This window comes from Phyllobates terribilis, unplaced genomic scaffold (assembly GCF_046119375.1).
Source record: "Phyllobates terribilis strain yellow unplaced genomic scaffold, ASM4611937v1 Scaffold_5__5_contigs__length_657084704, whole genome shotgun sequence".
In the NCBI taxonomy this organism is placed as follows: Eukaryota; Metazoa; Chordata; class Amphibia; order Anura; family Dendrobatidae; genus Phyllobates; species Phyllobates terribilis.
The window spans coordinates 102,511,422-102,523,757 of NW_027362765.1; the positions used below are offsets into that span (position 1 = coordinate 102,511,422).

The 12,336-nt window shown below is 46.6% G+C and overlaps 1 protein-coding gene across 1 annotated transcript in view; it reads left to right on the forward strand.

Moving 5' to 3' along the window:
- The first annotated feature begins 235 nt into the window (after positions 1–235).
- Positions 236–12,336, forward strand: part of PREX1 (phosphatidylinositol-3,4,5-trisphosphate dependent Rac exchange factor 1) — a 144,596-nt gene continuing 132,495 nt past the window's right edge. The window contains exon 1 of the mRNA XM_073682645.1: positions 236–899. Within this exon, the coding sequence (XP_073538746.1) occupies positions 756–899 (144 nt within the window). The 5' untranslated portion in view covers positions 236–755. The remainder of the gene's footprint in view (positions 900–12,336) is intronic.

Consider the following 12,336-nt stretch of genomic DNA (forward strand, 5'->3'; position numbering starts at 1 on the left):
AAGAGGGGTAAATTATCAGAGAGTGAAGTCAGAGGGAGAAGAATAAGGGTCCTGCTCAGCAATCCATCGATATGATTGTATGATGAGCTTTTGTCATTCTGTGCATCTTCTCATCATGTGCACCTAGAAACAAGGACAGGCTTGCTCTGAGAAAGCATTGAGCCCGGGGAGAATGGCTAAAACATTGGGGTGCATAGTAAAGGGGAGTGGTATGGGGGGGGGTGACCAAACAGAGCTGAGAGCGCTGATCGCAAATTGTGCAACAGTTCCACTACCGACAGAGCTAGTGCCCGGGGAACCCGGCTCCATTAGCACTGGGCTTGTGCGGCTCTGCCCTGTGCCCCTGCCCCGGGGACCCGTCCCATCATTGTGCCATAGGAAATGCACAGATACAATGTAGCGGAGCCGCCAGCGACAATAGGCTGAGAGATTTGGAGCGCACCTCCACCCTCCCCCATCCTGTATTGTGCGCTGTGCCTGAGCAGAGAAGACTCCCAGTGCTGGCAGCAGCGGCGAGCGATCCACACCGGGGAGGACAGCCTGACAGCACAAGGCATTACGGGGGGCGCTCCCTCCGATTTGGACATCGCTGTAAACTTTCTCCCAAGCTGTACACTGTACGCCCCCGATCCCTCTCTGAGCAGAGGACGATGCTTTCCTCTGTTTTTCCCGTGCAGGAAAGCGCACTGAGCTGTACATCGCAGCTGTGGCGGCACTGAGCGGAGCCGCATCCTCAGCCCCGGTCACTGTGGGACATGGAAGCCGAGGAGCAGGCGAGCAGCGCGGACACCGGCAGCAACAAGGATTCCGAGCGGCAGCTCCGGCTCCGGCTGTGCGTCCTCAACGAGATCCTGAGCACAGAGAGGGACTATGTGGGGACCCTGCGCTTCCTGCAATCGGTGAGTAGCTGCACATGGTCTTTGTGTTGTTTGGAGCATGATGTGTTTGTGTGTGTGTGTGTGCTCCACCCTGCAGCCTGTACTGTGTCCTGCAGCCTGTACTGTGTCCTGCAGCCTGTACTGTGTCCTGCAGCCTGAACTGTGTCCTGCAGCCTGAACTGTGTCCTGCAGCCTGAACTGTGTCCTGCAGCCTGTACTGTGTCCTGCAGCCTGTACTGTGTCCTGCAGCCTGTACTGTGTCCTGCAGCCTGTACTGTGTCCTGCAGCCTGTACTGTGTCCTGCAGCCTGTACTGTGTCCTGCAGCCTGAACTGTGTCCTGCAGCCTGAACTGTGTCCTGCAGCCTGAACTGTGTCCTGCAGCCTGAACTGTGTCCTGCAGCCTGAACTGTGTCCTGCAGCCTGAACTGTGTCCTGCAGCCTGAACTGTGTCCTGCAGCCTGAACTGTGTCCTGCAGCCTGAACTGTGTCCTGCAGCCTGAACTGTGTCCTGCAGCCTGAACTGTGTCCTGCAGCCTGTACTGTGTCCTGCAGCCTGTACTGTGTCCTGCAGCCTGTACTGTGTCCTGCAGCCTGTACTGTGTCCTGCAGCCTGTACTGTGTCCTGCAGCCTGTACTGTGTCCTGCAGCCTGAACTGTGTCCTGCAGCCTGAACTGTGTCCTGCTCTCCGTCGTGAAGCCAGGGCCCAGTTGCGCTCTTCGTCCTGAAGCGAGAGCCCAGGTCCTGCAACGAGAGCCCAGTTGCGCGCTCCGTTTTGCAATCTGAACTGTGTCCTGTAACCTGAGCCTCTCTCCACCGTGCAACCTGAATTCTAGATATGTGTGCTCCACTCTGCAACCTGATATCTACATGTATATGCACCACTCTGTGTTTAAACCCCACCTTCTAACCTGGACTCTGCGCGCACGTGCAAAGGATAGACCGTCAATAAAAAAAAAGTAGTGGCTGACCCCTTTAAGTCTACCCTCACATGTCCAGCTGTCATCAGTTTGTAAACAAAAGAGATTACTTTCAAACAGAGCAAAACAATTGATGTACAAAGAAACCAAAGTTTTCAGTTTTGAATGGATTCATCTTTTAAAAAAAACAAAAAAAACAAACTATCCATAACGGCTGATCACCGACGTGTCTGGTGTTCCGCCCCCATGATCAGATATCGATAGCCTATTCTAAGGATAGGCCATCATAACAAAAAGTAATGGCCAGCCACTTTAAAAGAGAATCTTGTCTGCACAAAATGACTATTGAAACCAAGCATAGGTGCTCAGTGCACCCTTTGCGTGGCCAAAGTTTTAACTGCACAATCCCACCTACTTGTTTTCCATCCCCCCCCCCCCCATCTCTGACTTCATAAAACCAGAACTGTCAATCAAACAGGGAGCAGAGATAGAGGGAAAATAAGTAGGGGGTAAGGTGCGTTGAACTTTTTGGCCACACCAAGGGTGCACTGAGTGCCTGTACTTGGTTTGAACAGTCATTCTGTGCTGACCGAGTCCCTTTAAACCTGTGTGTGTGCTCCACCTTGCAACCTAAACCCTTTATGTATGCCACACGGCAACTTGAGCTGTGTGCGTATTCTCCATCTCCTCTGTGTGTGCTTTTAAAAGGGTGCAGGCAATTGGAATCTTCAGGCGGTGTAGGTCTGCTATGTGGTGTGCTCGGTATATGTATTTACTAGTACATCCTTCTCCTTTGGTCTTTCCCAGGAGATGGTCTCATTGTGGCAGAGGAGGGGACATTGTGATACACCCCTGGACCCTGTACACCTAGTGTCAGGTCTTGTGTCTGTGTCTTGCAGTTTGCAAATTGTGGGGAAAAAAAAAAAGATTTTGCTTCTGGGTCCATAACTGGATTAAAGAGACAGAACAGCAGCTCTTGAGAAATCTGGGAGATTATGTGCTGTGTCCTCCATTTGTGGACCATGAGGTCACAAGGGATTCAAAGTAATCTGTCACTTTCTGCAGCCACAGTTTGGGTGTTGCTTTATTTAACCTCAGCAGTGCTGGATTAGTGAGGATCTGCACTTGTTAGAGGAGTAGTTTCATTGTCGGATGCTCCAGCTGAGGAGACGTTTGTTTACTCTATGTTTGCTTTTAATGTACACGGCAGGAAAGTTTCATATACTTGGACCCCCATTCACCTTTTGGAGGCATAAAAGAAGTAAGGATTAGTGCAGTGTTTTTTTTTTTTTTTTTACAGTGGGTCCCAATATCTAGTGTAACACTGCTTGCCAACATAGTGGGGATATGTCAGTGTTTTGTCGAAATTATAGATCAGGAAATTTTTCTGAGGTATGCCTACGACTTAGGCTCATGACATTATTTTAACAGAGCGTTAAAGCAAGTCACAGTGCGTCAGATAGCATAAGAGCTAGATCATAAAGCTGGTGCTAAGCCCTTTAAGAATTGTAGAGCTGTGATAGTACGGAGGACAATTTATGAGGTATCTTTGAACAGATGCAGAATATTACATGATATAAAAATCCCCATATTGCCAGGGTTCGGGATTTGCTACATCTGCTGGTAGCCTGCAGTGCACTATATAGAACCAAAGAAAACTCAATTCTAGAAATACTATATTATGTCGCTGTGTGCCATGGTCCCCTCGTCGCTGTATTGGTGTGCTATGGTCACCTGGTCACTGTATCAGGGTGTTAAGCTGTGATCAATGCCTCATTATGCTATAGTCACCTAGTCACTGCATCGTCGTGCTGTGGTCACCACATCCTTAAGTCAGTGTGTTGTAGTCACTGCGTCAGTACTGGTCACTACATTACTGCGTCAGGGTGCAATGGTCACCAGTCATTATGTCACGGTGCTATGGTCACTTTGTCAGGGAGCTAGGATCACCACGCCAGGGTGCCATGGTCAGTGCTGTGGTCACCTTGTTACTCTGTTATGGTGCTAGTTAGTGTGCAGAGTGATGTGGCCACCATGTCATCGCATGAGTATTATAGTCACCTTGTCACTGCTTTAGGATGTTATGGTCGCTGTGTCAGGGTGGTAGTCAGTTTGTGACTGCTGCAGAAAGATGCTATCATCTTGTCACTGCATCTTGGAACTGTGCTGTCTGCATCCTGGTGATGTGGTCCCCCTGTCTCTCTGTAAGTATGCTGTGGTCAGTTCATCACTGTAGCATTGTGCCAAGTTAGTCTCCTGCTCCTCACATTCTATGTAATTTTGGACTTTCAGTTCTGAAAATATTTCATACAGGACTGGTGCGTCTTCTTTTCTTGCATGTATAAGTTTTATATATATATATATATATATATATATATATATATATATATATATATTTTATATTTTCCTCTCATATATTGTCCCCACTTTATTTAATTTGTTAATGTCTTCACTAGTGAAACAACCTCCACTGTGGTGAAATAACCTTTCTTGCCTAAGAAGATCTTCTCAGGACTTCCTGTATATGATATGAGGACACTGAGAATAGATTTCCTCCTAATGCTGCATTGTATCAGATGAGCGGAAAGATAGCAAACTCACATTATTACAGCTGCAAAATCCCTTCCTAACATATAATTTGAATCTCTCCGACTGGGTCAGTCACGAGGTACCGTGATCAACGAAACTGGTAGACCCATTCACACAATGTCCATACGGTCAGCAGGAGCCAGCACAAAGGAAGGGAAATTTTGCTTTATATCTTAGTGCCACATAGGTTCTACTTCTCCACATAGACTGTAGATACAGACGTGTCTCCGCCCGCGCAGACTTGTGGCACAGGCCCGGTTCCTCCGCCCGTGCAGACTTGTGGCACAGGCCCATCTCCTCCACAGGCCTGACTTTTCTTGTAGAATTTGTGTGCAGGTTCTACTGAGACTGATTGCGGATCCTACTTCTCCTCGTAGTCTTTGTGCACTGGTCCTACTTGTCACATACTGTCAGCACAAGATATACTTTTCTTCTTAGAACGTGGGTGCAAGTCAAACCTCTCCTTATAGACTGTGGGTGCATTTTCTATGTTTCTTCTTCGACAATGGATGCAGGTCGTTTCCACATAGACTGTTGGTTAACATCCTACTTTTCCTCATAGACCATCAGGGAAAGTCCTGTTTCTCATAGACTGTGAATGCATTTCCAGATTTTCCTTGCAGGTCTACACCGCATAGACTGCGGGCGCAGATCTTCCTTATACAAGCAACACCTAAACTTCAATGACAATGTAGATCCTATCGCCATTTGTTGTGGCCAATTATGACTTGTGCCGCTGTAAATTCATGGACGTCTATTACTTTTATTTTTGCAATACACTGTGATTGTCTTCTGGAGACTCCCTGACACATTGTAAAGGGGGAAGGTAGAAAGGGGGTCACATCTGTGATGTTCACTCCTTTTGGTTCAAAACACAAGTGATACATGTAATGAGGCGCCTGTACCTTTAAGAATGGATCACAGCATGGTGCTTTACAGGCCTGGACCTGGCTTGGGGCTCTTTCGTGCTGCCTGTTTATCTCGTCTTGAACGCTGCCTCGCCCAAGTGGCACAGGGCCCTGTAGACCAGAGCGAGGAGCGGAGTTGTGGTTTCTGTTTTTTTTTTTTTTTCTTCTGTTTCACCTACTTCTAACTCTGAAGCCTAAAAACAGACGAAAAAAGTTAGTTTTTTGCTGCTGTGGGTGGGACCCCTGCTATGATTCCGAAAATAAAGTCTGGGTGCCTCATACCATGTAATGTCACTGGTTTTATACCGGATTGTCTGCCCTTTTACATTTTTTTCCTATTCCTCCTGACCTACAGATTTCCCAGTTTATCATGTGCAGAACTATATCCTTTTGCAGCGCAGAATAGGTCAATGTCTCTCTCACCTGTAGGACAGAGGCTAATAGGTTGGAACAGTGTAGCATTGGCTTCATCCCTAGGAGCTGCTTACCCTACTGTCAGCAAGCTTTCTTCAGTCTCACCGTCCTGTCAGTGTAACTAATGTGACTGCATACAGAATGGAGAATCCAGAGGGTTTTCAGATGTGGATGCAAATTGCCTCTTCAGAGAAAAAGAGGACTTGAACTGTATAGCGCCACCTATTGGAAGCAGTAATCCTACAAGTCACAATCAACCCTTTAACAAGTCGTGCAATATGACTTAGGATAAAAGTCAAATCAGATGTGGATGTGGATTCATTTACGTAGCAGTCCTGGACGTATAGGACGTGAATCATTCTGTTCCTCGCGCTGCTCTTCTGGTCGTTTGCTTATTGCAGGGTGCAGCGATCATTGTGGTAACGTGGTGATTCTGGAGATGTATTTTACCAGTGTAAGGATCCCAGTAATTAGAGGATTTAGTGCAATGTGAGGTTTACACTGACGGCTATTATTAAGATCTGCAGAAGGCTGCGAGTGTTCCCCTGCGCTGTGTGCTCTTCGTACTGTAGTCTGACTGCAATGTGCAATTTGCCAACCACCGAGATGTATCTTACTTACTATATCTGACCATGGAGAGCACTCCTATCATTCCTATACCAAGAGCTGACAATTTTATTTAATTTTTTAATCATTGCGTTTTTAAGCTGCTTTGTATGTTTTGTTTTAAACCGCAGCATGTCAGTTCTATCATTGTTTTTGCTGCATTTTTTACCCATTCAGTGGAATGCATAAAAAGGGCATAATAAACTAAATAAAAAATGCATTTTTTCCTGACAACATCACTCCACTCTGAAAAAACACATTGTGAACATGCCCTAAGCGTTCCCTTGCCTGACAGTGCTTCCTCAGTAATTTACTGTCATGAATGCCGGAGTTGCTTGGATTAGAGGAGTGTCCCCTCCATGAGGCCTCGCCTCGGCTGTCGCAAGTGTGCCGCTCTCTAATGACTTTTGCAGATAAAATCTGCGTAACGTTGGACACTTGACAGTTTTCTTGTCTGTTTTTTTCCAGTCAGGTGGAAGCAGAATAACATTCTCCCTCCAGGTTTTACTGTCTGGTTCTGCTTTACCCCATTGCATCATACACAGAAGTCTGGAGATCAGGGCTGGAAGAGTCCCAGAGGGCGTTGATGCTAGAAAGAGGATGCAAGGGCAGTGAAAACCTCACACTGGCCCATGCTGTCTGTAAAAATGTTGTTTTTCTCAGTAATAATACTGGAAATAATTGAGAAGTTCAGCAATAAAAATGACCTGTAGTCTGCTTCATAATCCGCACCATCCACCTTTACCATCTTGCATCTATAGCATTTTACATAATGTGAGCCACCCACCTGTAGCATCTTGTATAATGAGGGACATCCACCTATAGGATCTCACACAGTGTGCGCTATCCACCAATAGGACATATATCAAACGCTGGCCTGCAGGGTGAGTATATTTGGCCCGCTTTGCCGGGCGGGTCCCCCGAGCATATTTTGCCTGCTTTGCCAGTTGGTTCCCCAGTTCAACATCGCACTGTCTGACTTCCTCTTCATGTTCAATTTGTTTGAAGGCGGTGACAGTGACGCCAGCTTTGATTGGGCGCCAGGCTCGCGTGTCACAACAACTCCACGAGAACCCCGGGACCGTGAGTGCTGACAATGCTGGAACGGCGCCGGCACAGGAGGTGAGTATAAGCTTTTTTATTTTATCAGAGCCAAACATTTAGATCAAGAAGGGGTTGCCCTAGTAGTGGACAACCCCTTTAATATTTGGTTGCAAACCCTTTGGAATAAATAACTGCAATTAATCACTTCTTATAACCATCAACAAGTTTCTTACATCTCTCAACTGGAATTTTGGACTACTTTTCTTCTTTTGCATATTTCTCCAGGTCTCTCATATTTGAAGGGTGCCTTCTCCCAACAGCAATTTTAAGATCTCTCCTCAGATGTTCAATGGGATTTAGATCCAGACTCATGGCTGGCCACTTCAGAACTCTCCAGCACTTTGTTTCCATCCATTTCTGAGTGCTTCTTGAAGTATGTTTGGGGTCATTGTCCTGTTTAAAGACCCATGACCTAGGACATAAACCCAGCTTTCTGACACTGGGCACTACATTTCGACCCAAAATCCTTTGGTAATCTTCAGATTTCATGATGCCTTGCACACAGTCAAGGCTCCCAGTGCCAGAGGCGCAAAACAGCCCCAAAACATCTTTGAACCTCCACCATATTTGACTGTAGATACTGTGTTCTATTCTTTGTAGGCCTTATTCCTTTTTGGTTAACAGTAGAATGATATGCTTTACCAAGAAGCTCTATCTTGGTCTCATCTGTCCACAATACGCTTTCCCAGAAGGATTTTGGCTTTCTCACGTACAGTTTGGCAAAGTGCAGTCTAGCTTTTTTATGTCTGAGTCACCAGTGGGTCCTCCTGGGTCTCCTGCCATAGCGTTTTATTTCATTCAAATGCCGACGGATAGTTCGCACTGACACTGATGCACCCTGAGCCTGCAGGACAGCTTGAATTTCTTTGGAACTTGATTGGGGCTGCTTTTCCACCATCTGGACTATCCTGCGTTGTAATCTTTTCAATTTTTTTCTGCCGTGCAGGGAGATTAGCTAGTGTCATGGGTTGTAAACTTCTTGATTATGTTGTGCACAGTGGACAACAGAACATCAAGATCTCTGGAGATAGACTTGTAACTTTGAGATTGTTGATATTGTTCAACAATTTTGGTTTTCAAGTCCTCAGACAGTTCTCTTTTTCTCTTCCTGTTCTCCATGGCACACAGTCACAAAATGCAAAGATTGAGTAAACTTTTCCCTCCCCTTTTTATCTGGTTTCAAGTGTAATATTCATATTGCCCACACCCATTACTTGCTACAGGTGAGTTTAAACGAGCATCACATGCTTGGAAAAAAATATGTTTACCAACAATTTTGTCCAACCCATTTTTGGGGATTTGTGTGAAACATGTCCAATTTGCCCTTTCTTCTCAGTTTTTTCGTGTTGTTCCAATAGACACAAAGGAAGTAAACATGTGTATAACAAAACGTCTAATTGCAATAATATTCTCTGAGAAATACTTCACTTTCTGGAACAATTTCAAGGGTGACAACACTTTGGACCATGACTGTAATGAGGGCCATCCACCTGTAGCATCTTGCATAATGTGCGCCATCCACCTGTAGCATCTTGCATAATGTGCGCCATCCACCTGTAGCATCTTGCATAATGTGCGCCATCCACCTGTAGCATCTTGCATAATGTGCGCCATCCACCTGTAGCATCTTGCATAATGTGCGCCATCCACCTGTAGCATCTTGCATAATGTGCCCCATCCACCTGTAGCATCTTGCATAATGTGCCCCATCCACCTGTAGCATCTTGCATAATGTGCCCCATCCACCTGTAGCATCTTGCATAATGTGCCCCATCCACCTGTAGCATCTTGCATAATGTGCCCCATCCACCTGTAGCATCTTGCATAATGTGCCCCATCCACCTGTAGCATCTTGCATAATGTGCCCCATCCACCTGTAGCATCTTGCATAATGTGCCCCATCCACCTGTAGCATCTTGCATAATGTGCCCCATCCACCTGTAGCATCTTGCATAATGTGCCCCATCCACCTGTAGCATCTTGCATAATGTGCCCCATCCACCTGTAGCATCTTATAGAATGAGAGCCATCCACCTGTACTGCAGTACAGTGTCAATTTTAGGACATGATCAGATATCAAAATCAAACATCAGAATGATGTCAGTTTGAGGCTAAATACCCTGTCTGACAAGTGACTTTTACAACTGTAATAATAATAAATAAAAAAAAGTAACTGTTCGCTGATAGGACTTGAACCCAAAATTCTGTGTCCAGAAGCCAGTGCACTAACCACTGAGCTATAAACTCAGTTGATGAAACCTACGAGTTCTATTTTGTTATATGATTTTCAGTGCAGACCTTTCTGAAACTGATTGGGACTCACATTATTAGTAATAATAATAATTAATAATAAAAAGTTATTATTCTTTCAAACCAAAACTATATGTGACACAGATGCCTTACCATTAAACTGTAGGTTCATTATTTGATTATTTAGGTAGTGATATATAATAATAATTACATAGCAAAAGTAAATTGAGAGTTTGCAGCCAGTTCTTGGGTGGATGGAAAGAAAAATTTACAATAAAGAAATGTTATCATTAGACCCCTTTAAGAAATTATGCAAATGTACAGTCACTTGGAAATAGATATGTAGTAAATTAGTGCCTCCCAATTTACTTTGGCTATGTAATTTACCATTCAAATAGACAACGTGTCTGAAACTCTTAACACATCAGGATGATAATCAGAATGTCAGATACTAAAACTAGAACACCCCTATAGTTTGTGTGCTAAATAGGCTTAATTAAAAAAAATAACATTCCTACTGGGATTTGAACGCTGACACTGTAGTTTCAGAGGCTGATGCCTTACCATTGAGCTATCCGTTGAAGTGATAGCAACTGGTAGCTTTTCTTGTCTTATAAGATCAACCATGAAAATACTCCGGCCGACTAAAAGTCATTATGATTCTGATTCTGATGTTTGAAGAAAGTCACACATCAGACTAAAGCCCCCGTCTCACATAGCGATATCGCTAGCGATATCGCTGCTGAGTCACGGTTTTGGTGACTCACCAGCGATGTCGCTGTGTGTGACACTTTGCAACGATCAGGCCCCTGCTGTGAGGTCGCTGATCGTTGCAAAGTGTCCTGGACCATTTTTTGGTCGTTGGCCTCCCGCTGGCCAGCACACATCGCTGTGTGTGGCCAGCGGGACCAACGATCTAGCTGGTAACTATGGTAAACATCGGGTTACTAGGGGCACGCGCGCACTTAGTAACCCGCTGTTTACCATGGATACCACTCTGCTACGGTGCGCGGAGGCTCCCGGCGCACCGTAGCAGAGTGGTATCCATGGTAAACAGCGGGTTACTAGGGGCACACGCGCACTTAGTAACCCGATGTTTACCATAGTTACCAGCCTGCTCCTGCTTGCAGCAGGCTGGTAACGGGAGCAGGACATCGTGGAACGATTCTTTCCACGATATCGCTGCTCCCCTGATCGCTGGTGAGCCTGCCTGTTTGACAGCTCACCAGCAATGTATTAGCGATGCAGCAACGATCCCTGACAGGTCGTATCGTTGTCGGGATCGCTGCTGCATCGCTTAGTGTGACGGGGCCCTTACACATCAAAATCAAACATCATTTGAATTTGGCTTGGAGGAGGTATTTCTGAAAGTCCCAATCAGTTTCAGACAAGATTTGCACTGAAAATCATATAACCAAATAGAACTTGTAGGTTTCATCAACTGAGTTTATAGCTCAGTGGTTAGTGCCCTGGCTTTTGGACACAGAATTTTGGGTTCAAGTCCCTTCAGAGAACAGTAACTTTTTTTTATTATTATTACAGTTGTAAAAATCACTTATCAAAGTCACTGGTCAGGATCACTTGTCAGACAGGGTATTTAGCCTCAAACTGACATCATTCTGATGTTTGATTTTGATATCTGATCATGTCCTAAAATGGACACTGTGCACCATTCACCTGTAGCATCTATAATATAACGCTACAAGCGTCCCTCTGTCTGAAGCCTCTATAGACTGCACAAGCACGACACGCCTGTACATTCTGGCTCCAGACAGAAGAACGCATGGAGCCGTTATAGGTAAGAGGAGTGTATGGCGCTGGAGATCGCGGTATGCGTAGACACTGAACGCATACCGTGATCTCCGGCGCTATACTTACTTGACCGGGAGAGGAGCATTGCCTCTCTTCTTGCCTGAGACTGGGGCAGGAGTGAAGGCGTCGGAGTCGGCACATGCGCATATCGCTCCGGCGCCATTTTACTGAAGACACATTTGCAGTGTGTCTTCAGCAAAATAGCGCCGGACAGCGCGGTATGGGCACGTGCGTACTCCGGCGCCGCACTCCTCCGGCAGAACGGGACGCAGCAGCGCTGGAGAACAGGGAAGAAAGGTGAGTATAAGTATTTTTTTTTGTATGTGAAAGGGATGAGGGGGCCACGCACACCAGGATTGGGGGGGGGGTGATGGGGCCAAGCATACCAGGATTGGAGGGGGTGAGGGGCCCACTCATACCAGGATTTCGGGGGGGGGGGTGAGGGGGCCACGCATACCAGGATTTGGGGGGGGGGGTTGAGGGGGCCTCGCATACCAGGATTTGGGGGGGGGGTGAGGGGGCCACGCATACCAGGATTTGGGGGGGGGGGTGAGGGGGCCACGCATACCAGGATTGGGGGGGGGTGATGGGGCCAAGCATACCAGGATTGGAGGGGGTGAGGGGCCCACTCATACCAGGATTTCGGGGGGGGGGTGAGGGGGCCACGCATACCAGGATTTGAGGGGGCCACGCATACCAGGATTTGGGGGGGGGGGTGAGGGGGCCACGCATACCAGGATTTGGGGGGGGGTGAGGGGGCCACGCATACCAGGATTTGAGGGGGCCACGCATACCAGGATTTGAGGGGGCCACGCATACCAGGATTTGGGGGGGGGGGGTGAGGGGGCCACGCATA